Raw genomic sequence first — 27,477 nt, forward strand, 5'->3', positions numbered from 1 at the left:
TGCTGTCTCCCTGCCCACCTGGGCCTGCTCCAGCGCCCCTTTTCCAGCTTTGAGGCAGCATTTGGATCGATCCCCCTTCACGGTGGGCAGGGATAGGGATGTGATTGACAGCTGGCTTTTGGGCTCATTCCCTGTGGACAGAGCAAAGGAAGCAAATCCCAGGGATTTGGTGCTGGTGTGAGACCTGGCTCTGGGGCTGGAAGAGAAAAATTCCAACCCGTGGTGGTTTAATCCCATGGACACAACTCCTGCCTCTGGAAAAAGCTGCTCTGAGCTCCTCAGGCTCCCTGCTCCATCCCCTACAGCAAATCCAATCCCAAATGGTCCAAGAGGAGGAATCACCTGGATTCCAAGGTTTTAGAGACTTCAAACCTTCATTAGCAGAGGGGAATTAGATCAAATTAATCGGCACTTATCCGAAGGCAGAATGAATTCCCCCTCAACCTTTCCCAAGGAATGTCTTTTTAGGATTTGGCAGCCCAGAAATTCCCCCTAGGAATTTCCAAACAAGGCAGGGAACCCAGACTGTCCCTGAGATGGTCTAGGGAGTTTGTGGTCCCAACAGAGGGTTTTCCAATTTGGAGAAGTCCTTCCCACTTTCCAGAGGAGCTGCCATCCACAGATTTTGGGATTTCAGATGTCCTTGGACACACGGAAAGTGGTTGGGTCCAGCCCTTTCCTCCTTGGATAATCCGGAAATTGGGACGCAGTGTCTGTTTTGGGATCAGGGACACGCAGATCCGTGGCCTCCTCATCCAGAGGGAGGATCTCATCCTGCTACCTCTTCCCTCACTGCAGATCCCAAGGAAAAACCAGGGAAGGACAACGATCTCCCCAGTTATGACGCTCCAGCTCCTATTTGCAGACAGGATTTAAAAGGAAAAGTGCATGAGGCAAAGTAGGGTTGGTTTGGAGCAAAATAAATCCTGGGCGGTTTTTCCACTGGTTTTCCATGGTCAAATCCACGCTGGGTTTGTCATTCCAAAGAAGGAAAAAGGACAGGCCCATGATGAGGCAGAAATTTGGGGAGATCCTAAGGAAAACGCATCCCACAGTTATCCAAGGGTGGGATTTCTCCAGCTTTTCTTAAGGAGTTTGTGGTGAGGGAAAAGATCTGTGTTCAGCTCTGCTGGAAGGGATCTGCCTGCAGAGCCAGAATCCCTCTGGGATCATCCTGGAGCAGCTCCAATCCAGGCCCAACCCTGCTGCCAGCCCGGGGGTGTCGGATGTTTGGGAAAGGAGAAAGTTCCTACTTAAAATTCCTGACCCAAGGCGACAAGGAGCAACTTGGGACTCGCGGGGGATCTCTCCAGGGAAACTCCTCACCGCTGGGGTCATAGGAAAAGAGTCTTTGACCCCATTCCGGAGAGTGGGAACATGTCCTAGCTGGCAGGGCTGATATTCCAAAGTCTTAGGGGGCAAAAAGGTTAAAACCCTCTAAAATTCCGAACTTTCTTCAGCCGCTGTTTACTTGTACAAGCTCCAAATTTCCTTTTTTTCCTCTCTAGAAAGGTTAAAATTCTGCTTTACGGGAGGATGAGCTCCCTGCTCTCCTCCTGGGATGGCTCACAGGGATCCTCTGGCCACCTCCCAGGTGTCCCTGAGCCCTGGCTCCTGATCCATGTGGCTCCCACGTGGATCTGTGCCGTGAGCAGCGGAGCCTGAGCCGCTCCAGGAGCTTCCAAAGAGCCCCGTCAGGATTCGTGCGTCATCTCCACCTTTGGCTGAGGCACTGAGGGCTGGAGACCCAAAAATTGAAACCAAAAAAACCCCAAACCCCTTCCCCCACAAGCATTTGGTTTCCTCCTTTTCTCTTTTCTTTCCCCTCCCCTTTTTTCCCTTAAATTTAGTCTCCAGATGAAAGCCTTTGGGAAAGAACAGGAAACCCGAACATTTCTCTTCTCCCTACACAAATATTCCATCCCAGCCCTGGTGGGCAGCTGATGCCACCCCAAAGTTAAACCTGGAAAGGGATGAAGTGAAATTCCCAGCCCGGAGCCATCAGGCCTGATTTTTTTTTTTTTAATCCATGAATTAAAAGCTTGTCTTTCCCTGGTTTGGAAAAGGAGATGGGACGTTTTGTGGGGAAAGAAGCGGGATTTTTGCACAACCCTGTCATTAGCAAAGGCCATGGGCAACTCTTTCTCTGAGCCCGAGGTGTTGCAGCTCCAAACTGGGTTGTTTTTTTAACAAATGAACTTATTTTCCCAGGAAAGGTGTTATTTTTAGTTGGGAATCTGGGTCTGTTTACCTGGGTTGTGCATCCCAGTTTGGCTTCATTGTCCCTAAAGGACCTAGACCCGATTCCAGGCTCTCCCTGGGCCTGAGGAACCCCAAACTCTGCTCCTGGTTTACTCTCCAGAGGCTCCAGCACCATTCCCTGATGCCAGGAGCTTCCAGAGGCTGGGAGGAGCCTCAGGAACCTCAGAAATTAATGGAGACAAAGGCATCCAGAGCCCCAAACACCCCAGCCCTCTATAAATCCATATTCTCTCCAGCTATTTCCATCTTCTCCCAGTTTCTGTTCTCAATCCTTGTGGCTCAACAGTGCAGATGTGCCCCAAATTCCACAAAAACCCCAAACCATCCCTTGTGAATGTATTCCCAGCACAGTTTTGTCCTGGAAAAGCTGTCACTGCTCCAGTGGACACCAACCAGGGGGTCAACATGGACCAGGAGAGCTCTGAGCATGGAATCATGGACCAGGAGAGCTTTCAGGATGGAATCATGGACCAGGAGAGCTTTTAGGATGGAATTATGGACCAGGAGAGCTTTCAGGATGGAATCATGGACCAGGAGAGCTTTTAGGATGGAATCATGGATCAGGAGAGCTTTGAGGATGGAATCATGGATCAGGAGAGCTTTTAGGATGGAATTATGGACCAGGAGAGCTTTCAGGATGGAATCACAGACCAGAGTGTTCCTCTGGAGTGTGAGGGAGTTCAGAGGCATGGATATGAACCATGATGGACTTGAAGGAGCTGAAAATGGGATGTGGCCTCTACCCGCAAAGTTTTATGGGCCAAGAATTCCCAGTCCTATTGAGGAATATCCACAGAGCAGACAAATAGGTCTTGGAACACATGGGAGGAATGGATCTTGGGAATTATGAGAGGCACAGCTGGTCCATGGTTTAGATTTGTGAAGGAACACAGGGAAAGGGTGGGAAACACTCCAAAGGGTGGCTGAACTCTAATGCTAATTATTGACCTTATTTTAATTGGTATGAGTGATATTACCCCCTCTCCGAGGGAGGCTGGAGGGCTTTGGAAGGACTGGATGTGCTGGAATGAGGAAAGAATGGGATGTGCCAGCAGTGGCAGGTCGGGGGGTTCCGATGGGATGGGGGAGGTTGTGTTTCTGCTCCTGGGTTGGGAATGCAGGGCTGGGGGGGGGGGGGGGGGGGGATGGGCAGTGTCTGGAACCAGCTGGTGAGGTCAGGAAGGTGCCTCTGGAGCTGGGTCATGCCAGGAATTGTCTGGTGACACTTCTGGCCTTGTGACTGGGCTGAGCCGAGACAGGGTGTGACTTGGAACAGCTCCTGGCCCCCGTGTCCCCTCCAATGCCCAGGGCCTCCGGGGCTGAGCGTGGAAGGGGTGTTCTCCCAATAAACACCGGGGTGAAGACCAGCAAAGGCCTTTGAGCGGTGATGGGCAGAAGCTGCCTCCATCCATGGCCGTGGAACTTCAGGAGTGGGTCCAGTGGAGATGAGGAAGGGCTTGGAGCATCTCCCTGGCCTTGTGGATCAACAGTGCAGATGTGCCCCAAATTCCACAAAAACCCCAAACCATCCCTTGTGAATGTATTCCCAGCACAGTTTTGTCCTGGAAAAGCTGTCACTGCTCCAGTGGACACCAACTGGGGGGGTCAGCGTGGACCAGGAGAGCTTCGAGCATGGAATCATGGATGAGGAGAGCTTTTAGGATGGAATCAGGACAGGCTGAGGGAGCCGGGGCTGCTCAGCCTCGAGAGGAGCCCCAGCTGAGAGGGGCCCTCAGCCCTGGGTGTCCCTGGCTGCAGGGAGGGCTCAGGGCAGGGCCCGGGCTCTGCTCCGGGGCCCAGCAGCGGCACCAGAGCACCGGGCAGGGCCTGATCGCAGGGAGTTCCACCTGCACAGGAGGCAGAACTGCTGCCCTGGGCAGGGCCCGGCCCCGAGCAGAGACCAGAGGGGCTGTGGGGTCTCCTCACGGGGATATTCCAGAGCTGTCAGGATGCAATCCCGTGCCCTGAGCTCTGGGATGGCCCTGCTGGAGCAGGGAGGTGGCACCAGGTGCCCACTGTGGTCCCTTCCAGCCTGATTCTGTTGGATCACCTCCTTCCATACTATCCAAACAACCGTAACCCTCACCCCTTCCTCCAGCCACACCCCCTACAGATCCATACGTCCCCAAATGCAGCCCCTCATCCACCCCCTGCCCTCACAGCCAGGTTTGAAATCCATCTGCAAACCCCCGAACTCAATCCCTGCCCCTCCAAGGCCCCATTCCTCCCCCTTCCTATCCCAAAACGATTCCTCCCCTTTCCTATCCCAAAAAGATTTCCCCCCTCTTCCCATCCCAAAACGATTCCTCCCCCTTCCTATCCCAAAATGCTGCCTCATTTTTTTTGGTCATTCCTCCCCGCCTGCTTCCAATGCCCCAAATGTCCTTCCCGTAATGGAGTGACCACAATCACACAGCGTATTCCAACTGTGGTCTCCCAGGTGCCGGAATGAGCCGGGCTGATTTATATTCCGTGCCCCTGGATAAACACCTCGAGCCCGTGTTTGCATTTGTGCAGCTGCCAAGGAGCCTCGCAGATGGTTTGAACGTGTTCTCCACATGCAAAGTGTCCCATTCCGGCTGAAATGGGAATTGAGGCTAGGGGGGAAGGAAAGGAGCAGGAAAGGAAGGGAAAAGGGGGATGGGATAGGAGTGGGAAGGAGGGAAAAACTCTCCGTGCACCCTGAGGGGGTTATCCCAAATTTGCTCCTTCTTTTCTCTCTTCCACCAAAGCAACCTCTGGAATTCTGGCTTGGCTGGGGGGGGGGGGGGGGGGGAATGAAAACAAGGAGCAAAATGAGGGAGGCATTTGGGACAGCTCCTTCCAAAGGATTCTGGGATTGGCCTTCCTGCCTTCCAAAGGGAAATCTTGTAGCAGTGACATCCAAGAGAGTTTTTGCTTGCTCCCGTCTTGGAATGACAGCAAATTCCATTCCCTGAGATCCCAGCCTTCAAGGGGGAAGGAGAGATGCAAGAGATGTCCTGGTGGATGAGGAGCTGTCCCTGAGCCTGGGACAGGAGCCAATGGGATCCTGGAGGGATGCCATGCTTCCCTTCAGGACTCATTTCTTCAGGAATGTCATCCAAGAGAGCTTCTGCTTGTTCCCATGTTGGAATGACTGCAACTTCCATGCCCTGAGATTCCAACCTTCAAGGGTGAAGGAGAGATCCAAGAGATGTCCTGGTGGACAAGAGCCAGGAGGATCCTGCAAGGATCCCATGTTTCCCTTCAAGGCTCATTTCTGCAGCACTGAAGTGGTCGATGATGTCCTCAAAACATGAGGAATTCCAGTGCCATTCCCGCTTTCCCTGTCCCCATCCGGGAGATACGCAGCTCTGAATTTGGAGGAGCTTCACCCACAGGCAAATCCCTCAGGGATAAAAAGGATCATCCCTCTGGCATTGCCTGGGCGACGGATACACTCCCAAAACACTTTGGGATGTGGGATATGTGTGAGATTTCCTTGTTTTCTTTAGAGTTTATGGATTCCTTTGGACTTCCATTATCTGTGAATCCTACTATTTCTTCCAAGGAAAGCAATGGTTGACTTTTCCAGTTCCCTGTCCTGAACCACCTGGATCGATCCAAACAGCACAGTGGAACCCTCAAACTCATTTTCACCAAAATTCCAAGAGCTTTTCCATCGGCTTTTCCAAAGAATTGGATCCTTTGGAATTCTCCGTGCTCTGGAATATTGTTACCAGTGTCTCAGGAGGAACTGGCTTATTTTTAACGGGCCAAACTTGCCCCGTTTTCAGTTTTCTTCTTGGAATTCATTGTGGATCTCCTTGGAGAAATGACCGGGAGAAAAGGAAAACAAAGGGAGAGGCCAAGTTGTGATTACTGTGCATGTTTTTATAAATTAAGGAAAAAAATGTTTGGAGGAGATCTTTGAGCAAACAAACAGAAGGGAATGGCTTGTTTGGATTCCAGCACAATGGGATAGATGGGCTTTTCCCTTCCTGTTTTATCAGAGATTCATGGAATGGTTGGGCTTGGGAGGAGCCTTAGAGATTATCCAGTCCCACCCCATTCCAAGGGCAGGGAGAGCGCCCTCTGTCCCAGGTTGCTCCAAGCTGGCCTTGGACACTTCCAGGGATGGGGCATCCACAAATTCTCTGGAAAAGCTGTTCCAGTGCTTCACCACCCTCATTATAAAAAATTTCTTCCTTGGAATTTGTTGGAATGAACCCTCCTGTGGTTTAAATGCATCCCTCCTTGTCCTCCCAGGAGGTCTCCGTAGATGGGAGGAACGGAGGGATTCGGGATAGGACAGGAGGATGGAGGGTTTTGGGATAGGAGGATTGGAAGGATTCAGGATAGGAGGAAGAGGCGGATGGAGGGGATCGTCTCTGGGACACTGAGGGGACAAACAGCTTTTGGCTGTGTTAAACCCCAGGAATGTGGATCCAACAATCCCAAAGTGTGGCTGCTCCTGACATCAGTCCGTATTTCCATTTGAAAGACGTTTTCCAAGTGCTTCAGTCAGGGTAGGAGCTCCTCAAATCATTCCAGGAGCTCCAGAGGCACCTGGCTTGACCTGTGGATGTTCCTCACCAGGTTTCCCTACCTGTAATCCCTGCTCCTGACCCAAATCCTCTCTCCTACCCCCATGGCTCCCAGAATTTCCAGGAAACAGCTGTGTTATCCTGACTTTTAGGGGGGTTTCCAGGTAGCAGCTCCCAAATATCCACCTGCCCTTCCTTTAACTCATCCATCACCGGGCAATTCCGGGAAGGAAACGATCACTGAGATGTTTTATCCCTCCTCCAAATTCACCTGGAATGGCTTTTCCAAGCAAGGAGCGGGGAGAGAGAGGCCGGAGATGATGCGGAGATGGAGAAGAGGGGGAGGAGATTTCTCTGGCGTGGTTCAGGTGTTGGTAACAGCGACGGATGCTTTTGTTGGGAAGCTCGGACACTTCCTGAATTTTGAGTCCCGCGGGATTCTTATCAGCTTTAATGGCTCAGTTCCAGAGACCGAATCCTTTCACGAATCATTCCCACGCAGAGGGAGAGTTTTAAATGCAAAACTCATCCTTTAAGATATTTCTAGGGCAGCTCTCGGCTCCCCAGATTGTCCCCACACAAAGCAGCATTCCAGAGGTGTCCCACCAGTGTTCCCTTCAGCTTTCTGGGATGATTTTGGGCGGCTCAAAGTACCCAAAAATAAATAATTGCAGGGTCTGTTACCAGTTTTCCACGTTTCCAGCACGAGGAGGATGCACCCACCACAAAATGATAAAATTCTTATTTTCTGGCCGAAGATTTCGGTGTGATACAAAATGAAACCTCTTAAAAGTGAAATTGCCCTTGGGAAATCATGAAGATTTTGGAAAAGTGGGCGATTTTCTCTCATTTCGGAGCACTTTTGGAGGAATATTTTTCCCTCAGAGTTGTTTCTCCACTGTGCTTCCTTTAATGTTTACCCAAATTGATTTATTTTGCCATAAGAACTGGTTTTATTTTAAGCAAGAGCACTTTGAGGGCTCCATTAAATCTTTATTTACTTTCTTGTCTGCAGAAAAGACCTCAAGGACATCAACATTTTGTTCTGAGCCAAATTTTGTGGGGCCCTGTGTTAGTTGGTTTAATTTTTTTTCCCTTTGTCTTTTGTACCTTCCAGAGAACCGAAAGATAAACCCTTTTTTCCCAGTGTAAGTTATCCTGCAAATAACGAGTCAGAGGGAAGGGTTTTCCCAGTTTCCATGAATGGGAAATGCAGTATTTTTCTTCTCCTAACGGGACTTCAGGCAGAGAAAATGCAATATTTTTTTCCCCTCTTTTTTATCACGTGGATGTGGAGGAATTTTAGCTCCTTCCCCTCACTCCGGCTTGACGTTCTGAAGAAAGGCTGGGAATTGTTGGGTCCTTTTCTTCCACACGAAATTAGAGATAAGAAATCAGCTGCTGAATGAGATTTTCAGTGTTTGTCATGTCCTAAAACCCACCAAGCTGAATAAACCGGTGTCGGCTCCGACCCTGGAGCAGCCAAAGGGCTTTAAAGCATTCCCAGTTTTCCTTTAATCTTGGGAAAGTGCATTGGTGAGGAAGGGTGGATTCCTGGGTGGTTTGAAGCTTTGATTTTCATGGGATACGTGGAGATCTTGGCCCTGCTTTGGATTTAGTTCCTAGAGGAGTTTTTTGTGGATAAGGCAGGTGGTTCCTGTTCCTTTGGATTCCCAGGTAACTCCTGTGTCCGACACTTGATAAGCTCCTGGCTGAGGGCAGACACAGCTCTGGGAGCAGATTTGGGGCAGATCCACCACTCTTAGCATTTCACTCCCACTATTCCACTGCAGCTGGAATTTTATGGCTGGGTGCAGTTATCCAGCCGAAAGCCGAGGGGTTCCCTGAGGACACAGAGCTGGGAGCAAGTGATGCCTTGGGGGATTGCGGAGGCCTTTGGAGGGACCTGGACAGGTTGGGGAGATGGGCAGAAAGGAAACTTCTGGAATTCAGCGAGGGCAAGAGCAGGTCCTGGATGTGGGGAGATCATCCCATTCCAACCCCCTGCCATGGGCAGGGACACCTCCCACTGTCCCAGGCTGCTCCCAGCCCCAATGTCCAGCCTGGCCTTGGGCACTGCCAGGGATCCAGGGGCAGCCCCAGCTGCTCTGGCAATTCCATTCCAGCCCCTGCCCACCCTCCCAGCCAGCAATTCCTTCCCAATATCTCATCTAAATCTACTTCTTTCAGCTCAAAGCCATTCCCTGTGTCCTGTCCCTCCAGGCCTTGTCCCCAGTCCCTCTGCAGCTCTCCTGGAGCCCCTTTAGGCCCTGCAAGGGGCTCTGAGCTCTCCCTGTGTCCTTCCCTTCTCCAGGGGAACATTCCCAGCTGTCCCAGCCTGGCTCCAGAGCAGAGGGGCTCCAGCCCTGGGAGCAGCTCCATGGATTCCTCTGGACTCTCTCCAGCAGCTCCAGGTCCTGGTGCTGTTGGACCCAGAGCCGGACACAGTTTGTTCTTGTGGAACAAAACTTGGGATAATTTGCACCTTCTGGAGCCAAATACTAAGAAGGAATTGGCAATGATTCTCAGGACTGCTTTCTCCAATGGAATGCCAGCGTTGGCTTCTTCACGGAGGGCCCTCTCCAGACGGGGGGACCTCGGTGTCACCTCTGCAGCTGCAGTGACTCCTCTTTGTCCCTGTTCTCTCCCACAGATGGCTTCTGCCTTCCGGAGTGGGATGGCATCGTGTGCTGGCCCGAGGGCGTGCCCGGCAAGGTGGTGGCCATGCCATGCCCCGAGTACATCTACGACTTCAACCACAAAGGTGGGTGTGGTCCCCAGGGCCGGCGCAGGACACTCCTGACAGCCAGGAAATCCAAAATTCCCTTCATCGTCCCTTTCTTCTCACACGGTGCCTCCCTTCCGAGCAGGAGTAAAACCAGGGAAGAGGAAGGGAAGGAGCGGCCGTCGTTTATTGCTAATGGAAGAAAAGCTCCGTTTGAGCTGAAATAACGACACATTTCCCACACAGACTGGGACGTTCTAAGCACCAGCTACCTGCTTACGACAGGTTGTGAATCCCAGAGATTTCCAAATCTCGATTGATTGGATCCCACAAGCTCTGTGTAGCAGTAGAACCCCAAAATATTCTTCCAGTTTTAATTCCCCTCCTCAGGGCTCTGTTAATTCTGTGTGCAGAGCCCTGGTGGGAGTCTGGGAGCAGAATGTGGGAATTCCTCCTTATCTCCCTTTCCCTCAAGCTCCGCATTTCTTGGCTCACTGGTGATGCCGGGAAGTCTGAGGGTGTTTTCAGAAGCGATCGATCGGAGCACACTCGGCCCCTCAGTGAATGTTCCAAGCACCCAAGGAGGGAAAAAGGAGGGAATTCAGACTCTCTGCTCAGAGCAGAGCACTGCTGGGGCTTTCAGAAAGCAAGGAAGGACATTCCCAGGCATCCTGGCCGCTCACAGTCGGTCCCGACTATTCCATAAGGGACTGGGAACTGGGATTCACTCCTGGCTGGTGACCTCTCGTTCTTCACCTCAAAGGCCAGGAGGAACAAGGAGTCAGAGAATCCTGGAATTATTTAGGGTGGAAAAGCCCTCCAAGATCAGTCCATTGACCCCCCAGCACTGCCAAGGCCACCCCTGACCATGTCCCCCACATCCACAGGGCTGGTAAATCCCTCCAGGAACGGGGGCTCCACCCCTGCCCTGGGCAGCTGTGCCAGGGCTGGACAGCCCTTTCCAGGAAGGAATTTTCCCAATATCCAACCTAAACCTCCCTTAGTGCAATCCATCCCTTTTTTTTCCTCCATATTCCAACATGGCTTGGATTCCTCACTTCACTGATATCCACTGGGTAAATCAGGGAGTGTGGGAGTCCGATGGAGACCCTTAGATGATGGAATCAGAGAATCCTGGAATAGGTTGGGTTGGAAAGGACCTTAAAACTCATCCCATTCCAACCCCCTGCCAGGGGCAGGGACACCTCCCACTGTCCCAGGCTGCTCCCAGCCCCAATGTCCAGCCTGGCCTTGGGCACTGCCAGGGATCCAGGGGCAGCCACAGCTGCTCTGGCAATTCCAGCCCAGCCCCTGCCCACCCTCCCAGCCAGCAATTCCCAATTCCCAATCTCCCATCCAGCCCTGCCCTCTGGCACTGGGAAGCCATTCCCTGGGTCCCATCCCTCCAGCCCAGAGTAAAAATCCCTCTCCATGTTTCCTCACACTCCCTATCAGCTCTCCCTCTAGTCCCAGGATCCATGGATTAATCCCTGTTTTCTGTGAGGGGCTTTTAACGCACACCTGATGCCACAATTCCCACACGGATATCTGAACAGGGATATTCTCCTCTACCAGCCAAATCCAAGGATGAAACCTTGCTCTCCCTTCCTTCTCCATCTCCATGAGGAGGGCAGGGGTAAAAAAAATACCCCTGGACATCACCTGAGCCTGGAAACGAAGAGCAAAATAATATAGACCACCCTTCTTTTATCTTTTTTTCCATAGGGAGAGATGCAAGGAATTCTGAGGATAATTCTGAAAACAATTCCGAATAATTCTGAATAATTCTGATATTTCTGAATAATTCTGATAATTCTGAAAACCAAGGCTTCTCTCCTTGATTTGCGGACCCAACATCTGAACTTAAACCCTAAGAAAGCCCAAAACCCCAAGATCAACTTATTAAAGGCTCCATGGTGTTTCTCAGCTAAAAAACGGATAAAATTGATCAATTGGTATGGGGATGGAAGTTGGTTTTTGCAGCTGAGCTTCCAAGCAGGCAGGAGGCCCCAGGGATCCACTCTGGGATGAATTTCCTCCCATTTCCCTGCTGATTCCGTGTCTCCTTTCTCTCCGTAGGCCACGCTTATCGCCGGTGTGACCTGAACGGGAGCTGGGAGCTGGTCCCGGGCAACAACCGCACCTGGGCCAACTACAGCGAATGCGCCAAGTTCCTCACCAACGAGACGAGGGAAAGGGTAGGCATTCCCATTCCTGCACGGAGCAGGAATTTCTGGCCTCATCCCCAGCTAACCCCTTTTAAAACCCCAGATGAGCTCCAGCTCATCTTCCTCCTCTTGGAAACTCTTCCTGAGCTTGCCAAAGCCACATCGTGCTTTGATGGGCAATGAGTTGATTGGAAAATTGTCCTCAAAGGCAGAAAAGTTTCCTGCAGCTGCCATGATCCCATTCCCAAAGAGATCTTGGGGAAAATGGGAGCGGTCTCGGGGATGCTCAGAAGTGGTAGGAGGTTGTTCCTTGGCATTGAGGCTCCCTCTGCCACAGCAGGAAATCCTTTCGCTGCCAGGTTGTTATCAAAAATTCCAATGTTTGTGTGGTTGTCTGTGGGAGGGGATGTCCAAACCCTTGTGGAATCAAACCAGGAGCAACTGGCTGGGAGAGCTGGCAGTGTCCAGACTGGAGAGGAGAAGGCTCCAGGGAGAGCTCAGAGCCCCTGCAGGGCCTAAAGGGGCTCCAGGAGAGCTGGAGAGGGACTGGGGACAAGGCCTGGAGGGACAGGACACAGGGAATGGCTTCCCAGTGCCAGAGGGCAGGGATGGATGGGAGATTGGGAATTGGGAATTGCTGGCTGGGAGGGTGGGGAGGGGCTGGGCTGGAATTGCCAGAGCAGCTGTGGCTGCCCCTGGATCCCTGGCAGTGCCCAAGGCCAGGCTGGACATTGGGGCTGGGAGCAGCCTGGGACGGTGGGAGGTGTCCCTGCCCATGGCAGGGGGTGGAATGGGATGAGTTTCAAGGTCCCTTCCTACCCCAACCAGAGTGGGATTCCATGATCTTGAATTAATTCTGGTGTAGACACATTTTGGAAACAGTGACACCAGTCCAAAGTTGGAAAAGGGATCCAAAGCACATAGAGAGGCTCTGGTGTGCTCCCAGACAAAATAATATCCACGAGACATATTTTCACAAAAGTTCAGGAAAGTGGCAAAACAGCAGCTGGCAGAAATTTCCCTCCTCCCTGTGAGCCAGCCTGGGGCTCTGGAATGCTGGGAGTCTCCTGGAAGGAATTCCGTGCTAAGGTGACAGCAAAGCTGTCCCTGGTGTCACCTGGGAGGATGTGACCTCCTTGTCCCACAGGGAATGACGTTCCCACCCACGCGCGCCTGTATTTCCCAAAGAATTCACCCAAACCCTCTGGTTTTTCAGTGGTTCTTGGAAGAGTCCCCTTGGATACGGGACATGGCATTAGGGACTGATCAGCTGCAGGCAGGATGATCCCAGGCAGCTGGAGATAAGGATCTAACCACAGCTTCCGTGAGGATGATCCAGAGGCCCTTCGGGACAATGTTCTTAATTTTAAACCTAACCACAGGGTAGGGGAGGTTTTTTTAAAATTTTTTTTTCTATTATTATTATTTTTGGTTGCTGTTTTCTCCTCTGGAGTGAAGCAACTCTTGAATGAAGTGGTTTAGGAAAATAAGGAAATGAGGGAAAGGAGGGAATGAGTTCTTTGAGGATCTGAGTGTTTCCTCTCACGTGGACGAGGAACAGAAGGTTGAGTGAACGGGGTGCTGCTCCAGCCACTCCAGCAAAGGGCTGGAGGATGTTCCCTTCCCGAACCAGTCTGGTGGGACTTGCCCCAGTTCAGGGTGGAAAGAACTCTTTCAGCCCCAGAGTTTTCTGGGAAGGTCCTGGAGCAGGTGTTGGAGTTGTCGAGCATCTTGATCAATGCACAAACTTTTGACTTCTCTGAAATTGTCTCCTCTGTCCCACCACCCTCAGCCGTGTCCTGGGGTGGGAATTGTCCAGCTGATGTCCCACGATGCAAGATTTCCCCTAGGGAAAGGACATCCTTTCTTTTTCACCTCCCACAGTTAGGATTTTTCAGGGTGAACTGGTAGAGGAAGGGCACAAAAAAGAACAGAGTTGCCCATTTTTTTCCACCACAAGGAAGAAATCGAGAATTTCCACCTCCAGGGTGACAAAAAGAGGCTGAAAGCAGAATTTCCTGTGGTGGGGTTGATGTGCCTGACTTTGTCTGTGTCCCCTGAGTGGGGCTGAACTTCCCAACAGAGATTTACAGGAGGTGTCACCTCAGTTTTAGCATCAACCTCTTGGAAAATTACTGCTCCTCATGGGCTCTCCCTTAATGAGCTGTTTTAATAACCCATCCCCATTATCCTGCGCCCCCAAGGCTGATGCATCTTTAGCCAGGAACTTGCTGTTGTAGCTACAAAGGTGAATGGAATAATATTTAATATTAAGACAAATTAAATCATCACCACTGTTCAGGTAGAATTACCAGGCTGGTCTTGCTGAAGTGGTGTTCACCCCGTGCAAAGAACACAGGAAAAATGGATGTTTCTGCCCGCTTTGAAATCGTATCTTGATCAACAAATGCTTTTTAAGGACATCTATTTATTAATTTTTATTATAATTCTTAACTTTATGTTTGCAAGAGGTCTCTTCATCAGGCCTGCCCTCACCTCAGTGATCCTGTGATTGTCACCGAGTTCCCTGATTTTGTCACAGAGGTGGCTGGATTTTTGTGACAAATGAAGCACTCTCTGTGCATCCACTGCAGGTCTCTTGGGCCTTGGGGTCTGAAAACCACTCTGGAAATAAAAGAGGAAGGGAAAAATGCCCTTTTTCCCTCAGTGTGGTGATGACTTTACTCACAGAGAGCACGGGAGGCCTCTTGTCACACTTCAGAGGGGCCCTGCAGCCCTGGGATTAATAAACCTTCCTTTGATTTTGTTTTTTCATGGAGTAGATTCTCAAGAACATCTATTTAATAATCTTTATATCAATATTAATATTATTATTATTATTATTATTAGCCTTGTATTTACAAGAGGTCTCTTCCTCAGCCCAGGCCTGCCCTCACCTCAGTGATCCTGTGATTGTCACGGGGTCCCCTGATTTTGTCACAGAGGTGGCTGAATTCTGGTGACAAATAAAGTGCATCCACTGCAGGTCACTTGGGCCTTGGGGTCTGAAAACCACTCTGGAAATAAAAGAGGAAGGGAAAAATGCCCTTTTTCCCTCAGTGTGGTGATGACTTTACTCACAGAGAGCACGGGAGGCCTCTTGTCACACTTCAGAGGGGCCCTGCAGCCCTGGGATTAATAAACCTTCCTTTGATTTCTTTTTTTTTTCATGGAGTAAACATGTCCAGAGATGTCAGAACGGGGGAATTTGGCCACAGAGAGCCGTTGTCTTGAGCGAGAGATTGTTTTCTATTATTATTTCCCTCCCTGGGGAGCAGCATCTCTGCGTCACCACCAACAGCTGCATTTACCCAGCGCTTTGCCAGGGGCTCGTGGCTGCCTCCGAGCAGATGGAACCAGAGGGAATTTTAAGAAACCAAGCTTTTAGAAAAAAGAAAACCCAACTGTCTGTGGCTATAAATACATGGATTTGCTGGCTATCTCTGGAAATAGGCCTGTACCTATAGATAGCTGGAGAGATCCACGCCTAAATAAACACCACGTGCTGCACACAGCTCTGTCCAGGGCTGTTTGTTTAGGTGGGGACTTTTCCCATTTCAGCCACGCTGGGGTAATTTTAAGATAGGCCAAAGCGGCGAACAGAGGGCCCCAGAGCAAGTTGGTGTCCTGCCCCGAATAGATGGGGATTGTTTCACACAGAGCAGCTCGGAAAGGGCTCTCTGCAAAGAGCAAAGTGTGTTAAAGCCATCAGAGGCCAGAGAATTAACAGCTCGTAACTGCCTGGGGAGGGACGGCTCCTGGGCGGCTTCCTCAGGGAAAATCGCCACTGGAGGATGGGAATGGACAGCCCTGGAGACTGATTCCTCCCTTAGCCAGGTAGGATGAGGCGATCCAGGGAAGTGTCTCCTCAAATTCTTTCCAGATAACGTCAAACAGGAGTGAACAATCGGCTGGAAGTGTCCAAGGCCAGGCTGGATGGGATTTGGAGCAGCCTGGGATAGTGGGAGGTGTCCCTGCCCGTGGCAGGGGTGGCACTGGGTGATCTTGTCCCTCATGGCATGGGGACACCTCCCACCATCCCAGGCTGCTCCAAGGCCCATCCAACCTGGTCTTGGACTCTGCCAGGGATCCAGGGGCAGCCACAGCTGCTCTGGGAATTCCATTCCAGTCCAGCCCCACCCTCCCAGCCAGGAATTCCTTTCCAATATCTCATCTAAATCTACTTCTTTCAGCTCAAAGCCATTCCCTGTGTCCTGTCCCTCCATCCTTGTCCCCAGTCCCTCTGCAGCTCTCCTGGAGCCCCTTTAGGCCCTGCAAGGGGCTCGGAGCTCTCCCTGTGTCCTTCCCTTCTCCAGGGGAACATTCCCAGCTGTCCCAGCCTGGCTCCAGAGCAGAGGGGCTCCAGCCCTGGGAGCAGCTCCATGGATTCCTCTGGACTCTCTCCAGCAGCTCCACATCATATTTATTGTGGATTTGTTCTGTTCCCACCCTCTTCCCTCAGCATCCCTTCCTGGCCATGGAGGAGACAGGGAGCAGAATTAAAAGGACTTTAGGCCTGGACGTTCTCCTTTGTTCCTTAAATTCCCTTAAAACCAGGAGTGAGGGTGACCTGTGTTCCTGGAGCTCCTCAATCTTTGGATAAAATGAGGCACAAATGACAAGTGATGAACCTCTGGCAGCTTTTTAGGCTGTTTCTCCTCAAATCCCATGGAACCACTGACAGTGGATCCCTTCTCTTCCACACATCCAGCCAATAGCAGCAGGATCCTTTCTCCGGTCACCTTTTCCAACACTGGCAGCAGCAATGGCATGTTTGGGTCAAACCCCAGGAATTTCCCTCATTCCCATCTCCCCCAAAACCACAGGGACGCCAAACACAGCTATTTTTAAAGCAGGTCAAACCCATCCCATTTCCAAGGATGAGCTGAAGGGTGAATGGGATCTCCATCTCCTGAAATCCTGGGAAAGGGGAGTCGGAGCCAGCAACTTGGGAGGTTGGCTCAGCTTGGGACCCACCAGCAGGATGGGCCATCCTAAGATCCAACCTCAATCCTGTCTTCATCTGCTCCCGCTTGTTTGTAGCGTGGGGATTTTACGGCTTCCCGGGAATTCGGAGAGGCCTGGAGAATCCGTCCCCTTCCGAACACAATGGGAAGGGCCCAGCGTGTTGCAGGGCTGCTTTATCTGAACTCCATTGTTCCAAGCAGCAATCCTGGAGCTCTCTGGGGTCCTGGGAAAAGCAAACAACTTTGTGGAGCCTCAAAGTGACGGCACAGGAATGGGTTTGGATTGTTTTGTCCCGAATTCCACCAAGGAATGCCAGCAAAGTGTCAGGCATTTGCAGCAGGACACGGGCAGAGGTTTTAAAGTCTGCGGAGGAATAAAAAAACGATCCGAGAGATGTTTTGTTCGTAATTTCAATCAACCCCGAGGTGCCATCCTCATTCCACGCCTATGGATTTGGTCTGGTGCGCTCCTGGAAATAGAATCCGAGAATCCTGGAATGGTTTGGGTTGGAAGGGAACTTAAAGCTGATTTTTATGGACATGCATGTCTAAATGGGGGTGTCTGAGAGTAAATGGGGGTGTCTGAGACTAAACTGGGGGGTCTTTTGGGAGAGCTGATCCCAGTCACTCTCCAGCACGTGAGGATCTAAGAGCCTGGAATCTCTATGGATGAAGGGAACCGAACCCCGCAGGAAAAACTCATCAACACTCAGGGGTTTCCCTGAGGCTTTGGAAATCAGTGCCTGTTCCGTGCCTTTGGTGAATATCTCATTTTGTGAATATCCCATTTTGTCAATATCCCATTTAGCGTTTCCTTTTATCCCATTGAACTTTTTATTTCGTTCCCTTCTCCTCTAAAGAAAAACAGACAAGGAAAGCAAGGGCAGAGATTTTCCAGCTTTGTTTATCACTCAAAGCAGCAAACCCCTGATTCCAAGCGTGTCCTTAACAACATCTGAATCAGCAGCTTGGAGAAACTTCGCAGAAATTCCAGCTGGAAAATCCTTATTGGTCCTTCCAGCCTCCTGTGCTGCTGATCCCAACCTTCCCATTCCTCAAAAAACCACGGGATCCCTCCCAGCTTCACAACCTGAGTGTTGCTGGTGTCTTGCTAAAGTGGAATAAAAAGGAGGAAAGGAAAACATCGGATACAGGGAACTCAGGATGGGATTTGCCACCAGAAAACTCCTTCTCCGTCTGGTTTTCCTTTTCCTTTTGCACGCGTGGCAACAGTTGAAAGAGTGGAGGGTTCCTGCAGGAATCAAATTCATGGAATCATGGAATCCTGAACAGGTTGGGGTTGGAAGAGACCTTAAAGTCCCTCCAGTTCCAACTCTGTGCCATGGGCGGGGACACCTCCCACCAGCCCAGGTGGCTCAAAGCCTTGGACACTTTGATTAAATGATAATTAAATCAAATTAAATTACGTCAGTTTAATTATCACACTGTATAAACCAGGATCTCATGGCAAGGCCAGGTTTGGCCTCTTCCAGCAATGGATGACCAGGGTTGGTCAGTCCGTCCTGAGGGTGGACTTCCAGGAGACTTTAGGTGGGAATTTCCTGGAGTGATGGAGCTCCAGGTTGTGTCCATGGCTTGGCCATCATGATCTTTGTGGTTTTCTGGGAATTATTTAACTTCCCATCCACCTCAGCTCCCTAAAGATGCTCCTCAGACCATGGAGAGGGTTGTTGCAGCTGGCAGATGACTCAATATTTTCCTGCCTGAGGGACCTTTCCTCATTCTTCATTGTGGTTTTCATGGAGCTGGGACCTCCCTCAGGAGACCTGGAATTCCTTTGGAGATTTTTTTCCCCTCCTGGGTAAATCCAGGGAGGAAAACCTCCTGGGAATTACCAGTCCTGAGCTCCAAGTGAGGAAGAAGTAGAAGTGGAGAACAGCAATTTTTTGCTCCAAAGGCTTTCCCCAAGGATCTGAGCACCCCATCCAAGAAATCACCTTTCCCAACAGCTTCCCAGAGAGACTCCGGGTAGGATTTGGGGCACCTCCTTCTCCAGGGAGGACACCAGGAGAGGCTTTCTGTGTCTTGGCACTTGGGGCTTGACCTCCATTCAAAGAGAGGCCCTGTGGTCAATCAGAGCAATCAACCTTCCAAAGCCTCCTGCCAGCCAATCCAGAGGCTCTTCCTGAGGCCATTCCCGCCACAACAGTGGTGTTGTCCCATGGGAATGTGGACCTTCCCGGTGAAATTTCTGAATGGGGCTCAGGGATGTTTTGTTAAGGCCTCAGATTTCTGGATTACTGAGAATTCCAACCTTGGAGCGAGATTTATTATTATCATTATTATTATTACTATGATATTTTATTTTTTACTGTGGAAGCAAACGTTCTCCAGCTCCAAGAGGATTCCAGCCTGGCAGCAGGAAAGTCACGCCAGGCTGTTTTTCCCTGGAAGCTTTGAAATCTCCTCTTCTTGGCTTTTCGGGGCCCGCTGCCTCCACAGACAGATCTATAAAAATCTATAAAAATATCACATAAATACGCACAGACACACTCGGTAAATTAATGTTGGCAAGGGCTTCGCTCCTCCAGTGCAAACCGCAGAGAAACATTCCCAAATCTGCGGATTCTGATGTAATAGGGCTGAGGTTTGGCATTCCAGGCCAGCGTTCCAAGCCTCAAATCCCAATCAGAGCTGTCATTCAGAGCCCAGCATTCCCGATGTTATTGCAGCCCCGTGGGCGGGGCGAGGGAGAGGAGGGAATGAGGAGAAAGATGCTGGATTGGTTGGGTTTTTTGGGATTTGTTTCTAATTTCAGGCTGGGAAAGGCAGGACAGGCTGGGATGAGGGGCAGGCATTTTAACCCTTTCCAGGAATCCCTGAGTTCAGCTGCGCGTCCCGGCGGGATTAAGGAAAATATCCTGATATTTAATGGAAACCTCAGGGTTTCAAGGCCAACTTTAGAAAATAGCAACCTAAAGCCTCCCAAAGGATTAATTATTAGGAATTCTCCTGTTACAGGAGCTTTTCCAATGAGATTTTGGCAAGCTCAGGTTGTGTCTGGATTGGATAACCACAGGCAGAGGCTGATTTGGATTAAAAAAAGGGAAAAATAAATGCAGGTGATTTTTTTTCCTCGTATCCCATAGCCAAAGCATTTCCTTCCCATGTTTTCTGGGATGAGTTGCACTCCCCCAGGCTGGACATCTGTTATCCAGCAATGGCTAAATTGTACAATTCCAGCAAAATTCCCAGCTCAGCAGGCATTTTGTCCTGGTAAAAATTCCCAAGTGATTGGGCCAAGAGTTTGTAAAGCGCTTTTGGGTTCCTTTGGGATGACAATACTGTGAAACTCCCAGGTATGGGATGAACCCAACTCCATCATGAATCCCTTGCAAAATTCCCAGCTCAGCAGGCATTTCATCCAGGCAAAAATTCCCAAGTGATCCTTGGGCTGGGCTGAGGGCTTGTAAAGCGCTTTTGGGTTCCTTTGGGATGAAAATACCGCGAAACTCCCAGGTATGGGATGAACCCAACTCCATCATGAATCCCTGGGGGAAATCCCATCTCCCCACCTCAGGGAACACACACCCCGCTTCCCAAGCCGCCAAAAGGACGGGATTCCCTGAGGATCTGGGCTCTGTGCGCTGCCAGGGTTGTGTGATGGTGCAGTAGGGCCGCGTTCCCAATGTGACGCTGTTTTCTCCATCGTTTCTGCTGCAGGAGGTCTTTGATCGCCTCTATTTGATTTATACTGTTGGATACTCCATCTCCCTGGGATCTCTCACAGTTGCTGTCCTTATCCTGGGATACTTCAGGTAGGCGGCTCTGTTTTTACCTAAGCGACACTGGAAAAGCCTCCGGTTTTTCCGGAAGGATGAAATTGGGGTGGCGCAGTTCAGGAAGCCACCAGTGGTGGTGGTGCCTGTGATTTGGGCTGTGTTTAGGGTCACTTAGGGCAAACTTCCTGGGGGATGGTGGGTGGGGTGTTGGAATTCCTTCTGCTTCCCTCAAGTGGAGCTTTCCAGGCCCTCTTTGCAGCAAACGGGAAGAGGGGCGTCTCCAGGAATCCCTTGGAAGACTGTCGAGGGTTTTCTGTCCCTGTTGTCCCTGCAGGTGACCGGCTTAGCTTTAGATGGCTGATTTGCAGATAAATAAGGTTTCCTGAGGGAAATTCCACTCTAAATCTGAATGTTCGTGAGAGATAAACCAGATGAAAGGGATGGAAAAGTTGCAGGATAATTCATCCAATCTCCCTGTGCTGCTGCTGTTCCCAGGGATCCAAAAATGACCCTCCTGACTCTGTTTGTGTCCCCTCCCTTCCCGCCATCCCTGCCAAGGGATTTATACCCCTAAACACCACTTCGAACCCTCATTATCCATTCCTTAGATCCAACGTTGCCTCTTCCATCCCTGGAAGTGTCCAAGGCCAGGTTGGACAGGGCTTGGAGAAACCTGGGATAGTGGAAGATGTCGGGGTTGGAATGGGATGATCCTTAAGGTTCCTTCCAGCCCAAACCATTCTGGGATTCTGGGATTCTTGCTGGCATAGAGAGCGTTGGATGGGAGGGATGAAAGGCGTCACCCATATCCAGGAATTTGTCCTTTGGGAATGTTCTATCTGGTGAGCTGATAGAGTGGGGTGACCCCAAACCCTGAGCCCCAGATTTGCTTCCCTTCGATGTCTGCTCGTGTCTTCTCCTTAAAAAACCAGCAGGACCTGGACAAGAGCTGAGGGGGCCAGAACAGCCCTGTGATGTCTGCAGAGGGATTTGGGAAGCTCGAGCCAAGCCCTGGGCATGGAACACTGGGAATAAAATGTGTGTCTTTGGGCTCTGGAAGTGCTCAGAGCTCTCTGCAGACAGCAAAAGGTGTCGGGGCTTTGCCTGGATAGCAAATCCCAAATCCATGACACGCCCAATCCAAAGGGGAATGCAGACCCCATCCCTCCAGCACACTCCAGTTCTCCCAACCTTTCCCCTCTGTTTCATTTCCCACTGGACACTGGCAAGGTTGTTAAAATATTCCATGTCCACGTACATAAGAGAATTCCTGGTTTTTCTTTATCCACGTACTCAGAGCACTTCATTTCCAGCCCAGAGCACCTGTGCTGAACATCTTTATCCCAAGGATCAGAGCAGCAGCAGGGATCAAGCCAGATTTTATCCTCGCTAATGCAGAGATTCACTGACTCCCTTTAAATGCGGGGAACAAAGCCAATCTTCATTTAAACCTCATCAGTTCCACTTGGTGTGATTTGGATTCTAAAAGTGCAGAGAACAAGTGGGGTTGTTATCATCACATCCTCCAGAAGGGATGAAAACATGGCTTTTAATTAGTGCAGATTATTGCGATTTAAGAGGATGTAAATCCATTCGTAAATCCATTCGTAAATCCCGGCATGGCAACAGAGCTCCAGAGGACAGAGAGGATCCCAAGAGGTCAATTCCTTCTTCCCCAAAATCCTGATTCTTGATCCTAAAATATACCTCTCATTCCTGGCTCTGATCCATTCACCTCTCACCAGCCCCAAAACAGCTTTTCCCCCAAAAAGACCTTAAAGCGCTTTACAACCAGGATTTGTGGGGTCGCCGCTGCCATTGCTGGGGTGGAGCCCACAAAGGATAATGTTTCCAGCAGGAAACAGGGAGAACAGCCCGCCACACCGGAGTTACTGCTGGAGTTGCTCCTAAATTGGGCTGGACGCAAAAATTAACGGTTTACAGGAAGCTCTGTGAGGTTTCCACTGGCCAAAAGTTCTGGAGCCTCTGGAATCTAAGGGCGAGTGTGGATAGGAGAGCGGGAATGGCTTCCCACTGCCAGAGGGCAGGGTTAAAGCAGATTTTAGGAAGGAATTCCTGGCTGGGAGGGTGGGGAGGCCCTGGCACAGGGTGCCCAGAGCAGCTGTGGCTGCCCCTGGATCCCTGGAAGCGTCCAAGGCCAGGCTGGACATCGGGGCTTGGAGCTCCTGGGATAGAGGGAGGTGTCCCTGCCTGTGGCAGGGGTGGCACTGGATGGGCTTTAAGGTCCCATCCAACCCAAACCATTCCATGATTCCGAGCAGGTATTAATCCATTTCCCAACCCCCCGGGAGCACAGGGAGCAATGACCCTCACTCTGCTCCCCATGGGGACACGGTGCCGGTGGGAACAGCTGGGGCTCTCCGGAGCCAGAGGTGGCCATGACTCCATCCAACAGTTGGACTAAACTTCCCAATCCTTTTTTTCTCCTCTTCCAGACGTTTGCACTGCACTAGGAACTACATCCACATGCACCTGTTTGTGTCCTTCATGCTGAGAGCCGTCAGCATCTTCGTGAAGGACGCGGTCCTGTACTCCGGGTCAGCCCTGGAGGAGATGGAGCGGATCTCCGAGGAGGACTTGAAATCCATCACGGAAGCACCTCCAGCGGATAAATCGCAGTTTGTGAGTATTCCCAGAGCAGTGTTTTCCCAGGATTTCGTGTCTTTGTCCTCTCTGTTCAACACTTTCCCTCTTTCGGGGAGTTTTCCACCCTACTCACTTTTCACAGCCCCCTCCCATCTTTTCCCATTCCCACAGTTTCAGAGGGATTGCCCAATTCCTGAGCTAAGGAAAAGCTCTTCCCACGGCAGTCAAGGTTGACAGCTTGATTCCCATCTACATTCCCCCGATACTCCCTGGAATTTCTGGCTGTGGAAACACTTCTGACCATCCCAGCAAAAGGCGCATCCAGCTTGGCTCACAACACTTCCAGGGATGGGGAATGCACAACTTTTCTCACTCCCATATGGAAAAAAGACATTTCGGAAGGGAAAATGGAGGGATGATGAGGTGTCATGGGAAATGGTGGGGCTCATCTGCAAAAAGGAGGTGTCTGTGAGAGGGACCTCGGACAGAATCACTGAGGTTGGAAAAGAATTCCAAGGTCAGCCAACCTTGGAATGGCTGGTGGGTGCCCGATGCCCACCTTGTCCCCAGCCCAGAGCACTGAGTGCCACATCCAGGAATTCCTTGGACACCTCCAGGGTTGGGGACACCAAACCTCCCTGGGCAGCCCCTTCCAAGGCCTGATCGCCCTTTCCATGGAGAAATTCCTCCTATGTCCAGCCTGAACCTCAGGTTCCATTTACGGTCGGTTCAGTCAGTCCAGCCAACCCAGGCAGACGAGTCAACATCCCAAAATAAAAATGGAAGGGAGGTCACTCAGGCTCTTCTCCAAAATTCCATGGGCTTTTCACTGTGTGGAAATCTCTGATGGCCGTACCTGCATTGTCCATGTGCTTGGGGGGAAGAAGCCCATCCTCATGCTTCCCGCATCCTGAAGCTCTCAGCTCTCCTTGTCATTGGTCCCATCACGGATTTCCCATGGAATCCTGGGTGTGGCACCTTCTCACTCCCCACAACTCCCTGACAGGAAGGGGCAGCCGGGGGGGTCGGGCTCTGCTCCCAGGGAACAGGGACAGGAGAAGAGGGAATGACCAGGGGAGGCTCAGGGTGGACATCAGCAGGAATTTCCCCATGGAAAGGGGGATCAGGCCTTGGAAGTGCCCAGGGAGGTTTGGAGTGCCCATCCCTGGAGGTGTCCAAGGAATTCCTGGACGTGGCACTCGGTGCTCTGCTGGGGATCGGGCACAGCTTGGACTTTATGGTTTTGGAGGTCTTTTCCAACCTCAGGGATTCTGGGATAAACTTCCCGCCTGTGGATTTGTTTGTCTTCTCAAGTGTTTCCCAGCTTGTGCTACAACCAGGGACCAGCAACACCCTGCGAAAAATCAGAGGATTTGGGAATATCCCACTGTGCATCCGAGTGTCCCAAGTGGAACTTTGTCATTGTGTTCCCATCCCGGAGACCCGTGTCATTAATTTACGGAGTCTCACTCAACACACTCCCAACACTTTTTTTTTTTGGAAAGAATGCAGAATGTTTCACTGCATTGTTTGGAGTTTCTCCTCATGCCGGGCTCATTATAAGGAATAATTAGGATAATCTATGGCATTCTTTGGATATTAGCATTTAATGGCATTTCCCACTCTTTGGAATTGCAAGGCAAACAAGCGACGAAGGCGACAATTACTGGATTTCTTTTGTTTCCGAATGAAGAGGGAACTTTGCAATTATTGCCTCGTGTTCCCCGCATGAGGCAATAAAGACAAAAAATAAATATAGAAAATATTATCAAGCCTAGATGAGGACTTTTTATAAATATAAAAAATATTATTGAATTTATGGAGATTTTTAATTAATCAATTTAACTCCCTTTGTCTATGAAAGAAAATGAGTGCCATGTGTGCATATTTTATCAATATGCAAATATAGGTATAGATGTGTATATTGATTGACAAAAAATTAGCATAAGAGCTGTGCCAGGATTAAAAAATTTCTCTTTTTATTTCCAAGGTATTATTGGAATTTTCTGTCAGTCCTTTGTATTAATCAAAGGAAAGGGCAGCACAAAGATGTACCACTGCCAAGGCAGTCCCAGAATTCCTGGGAAATCCACCTTCCCTGACTCCAAGGATATCCACACTGACAAGAGGTGTCTTTGTATGGATCAATCCCAGTATTTTGCAGCCTCTCTCTGCTGAGAAATTGGGAAGAAGGGTGCCTTTGTCCCACTCTGTCCCAAGGGAGTGTTGGGTCACAGTCGGGGTTTGGCTCCCAAAAACCAAAGGATTTCAGCTCAATGTGGAGCAAGAGCTCAGCTTAGGAGCCCATTTAACACCAGGATGTCCTGGAAGTCTCTCCCAGATCTCCCACCTTGCAGCTCAGGTCTGCTCTGGAAACACCTTGACATTTCCAGGGGGAAAACCTCCGGGCGCTGTTTGCTCTTGGAACACCTGGCTCCAAAGGCAGCAGGAACCATCTGGGGTGTCTTTGTTGAGGACTGACCTGGAGGATCCCGGCTTGGACATCCATGTCAGGATGGGGTGACTTCATCCCACCTTGGTCTCTCCATGAGCTGAGGAAGGAGTTATAATTCCAGGTGTTGTGACTTTGGCAGGACACCCAGACCAGGACAACTTGGCCAAAGCCCTTTGGCCTCCAACATGAGCAGGAAACACAGGGAAAGATGAAACACAGGGAAAGATGAAAAACAGGGAAAAGGTGGAACACAACTGCTCCAGGAAGTGTGTGAGCCCCTCATCACCGGGCTGGGAGAGAGCAGGATCAGACCATCATCTCTTCTCCTCCTCCTCCCAACTCACCTGCTGTTGGAAAAATCACCTTTGGCTCAGCAGTTCTTTCCCAACTCTTCATCTCTCCTGTTCTCCCACAGATTTTCCTTTTAAAAACCCTGCAAGGAAATTTTCTGATTAAATTTTTTCCTTCCTGCGCCTTGTTTTCCCACCCCGCCTCGCCGTGTTTGTGCAGCACGAGAATTTCACCCCGTGTTCCTTCTCTGTCCTTCTGTGGTCGCTGCAGGTGGGCTGTAAAGTGGCCGTCACCTTCTTCCTCTACTTCCTGGCAACCAATTACTACTGGATCCTGGTGGAAGGGCTCTATCTCCACAGCCTCATCTTCATGGCATTTTTCTCAGAGAAGAAATATCTTTGGGGATTCACATTATTTGGCTGGGGTAAGTCACGGCTGCTCCTCAGGGATCACCTGGAAGAGCCTCCTGGAGGTGGTTCTTGAAGGAAATTGTGGATGAACGGAAATATGGGAGAGGGCATGGAGGCAGGATGAGCATTGTGGGACGCTCGCAAGGACAGGTTTTCCATTCTGGGAAGCCTTTATCATTCCTGAATGGTGGTGATTACACTGTGGCACTTCCAGAGTCTCCAGAAGGATTAGCTCAGGCTTGGAGAGGCAGCACAAAGATCCAGGGAATCCCAGGATGGGTTGGGTTGGAAGGGACCTTAAAGCCCATCCAGTCCCCACCTTGCCATGGGCAGGGACACCTCCCACTGTCCCAGGCTGCTCCAAGCCCCGTCCAACCTGGCCTTGGGAATTTGCAGGGATCCAGGGGCAGCCCCAAATCTCTGGCGGTGCCTCACCACCCCCACATCTAGCCACCCTCCCAGGGCAGGAAAAGCGAGGGCTAAATTTGGGGTGAGGCAGCCGGTTTTAGGGAGTTATCCCCATCACTCCCCAGGACCTCCTGCTGAGAAACCAGCGCTGAGCTGGAGGGGCAGAAATCTGTGGGAGGTTTGGAGCATCTGCTCCCAATGAGAGCCCCGAGCTCTGATTTCCTCCCTCAAACCTCAGCTGCTTAAAATCCTTGAGGTCTCCTGAGCCTTGGAACCCTGCTGGAAACCTGCAATTTGTGGGGAAGGCTTTTTTATTTTCCTTTTCTTTCAACTTGGGCATCTTTTCCCTGAGTAATGAGAAAGGGGCGGGATGTGGGCGCAGGGAAGGGGCTCATTAGGAGAAGACGTTGCGGGCACGCACATTTCGGAGGAGAATGGGATTTCTGTTCACTCCTGGCTTTAATTTTGGCTTCCCGGGAGTTACGAGGTGCTGGGACAATAAAACAACTGCCCATGGTTGTCTCGGAGTCTGGGGGTTGGGAGGAGAACAGGGAATGTTTCCGATGATCCTTGAGGATGTAAGGAAGGATAATGGGGTGTGGGTTTAAACAGGAATTACAGCAGGAAAACCCGTCCAGGGGGCCTGTGGTTACCTGGCCCAGCACCACTTCCCAGATTCCAGACCCCAAATCCACCTGGCCACATCCTGACTGCATTTTAGGACAAGGTTCATGTGGGCACCACCCCATTCCCCATTTCAGGATGTGATTTTTATGGAAAAAAAGCTGGTGGCTCTCTCTAACAGTGGAGCTCGGAGCAAGGCAGGGAACACAGAACTGAGTTTAGGAAGGACTGCAGATTTTTGGGATTCAGTATTCCAGGACAGGGCTCTTTCCAGCCTTTCTCCTTCCCAAATGGGATATGAGGAAGAAG

At 50.7% G+C, this 27,477-nt stretch overlaps 1 protein-coding gene across 1 annotated transcript in view; it reads left to right on the forward strand.

Moving 5' to 3' along the window:
• The window catches only part of PTH1R (parathyroid hormone 1 receptor), a gene marked incomplete at both ends in the record, with an annotated part of 75,631 nt that overhangs the window by 33,933 nt on the left and 14,221 nt on the right, over window positions 1-27,477 (forward strand). Inside the window, 5 exons of the mRNA XM_082300462.1 lie at window positions 9,424-9,534; window positions 11,575-11,693; window positions 20,315-20,409; window positions 22,830-23,016; window positions 25,997-26,150. Of these exons, the coding sequence (XP_082156588.1) occupies window positions 9,424-9,534; window positions 11,575-11,693; window positions 20,315-20,409; window positions 22,830-23,016; window positions 25,997-26,150 (666 nt within the window). The remainder of the gene's footprint in view (window positions 1-9,423; window positions 9,535-11,574; window positions 11,694-20,314; window positions 20,410-22,829; window positions 23,017-25,996; window positions 26,151-27,477) is intronic.

Source organism: Coloeus monedula, assembly GCF_965178545.1.
Source record: "Coloeus monedula genome assembly, chromosome: 1".
NCBI classification, from domain to species: domain Eukaryota; kingdom Metazoa; phylum Chordata; class Aves; order Passeriformes; family Corvidae; genus Coloeus; species Coloeus monedula.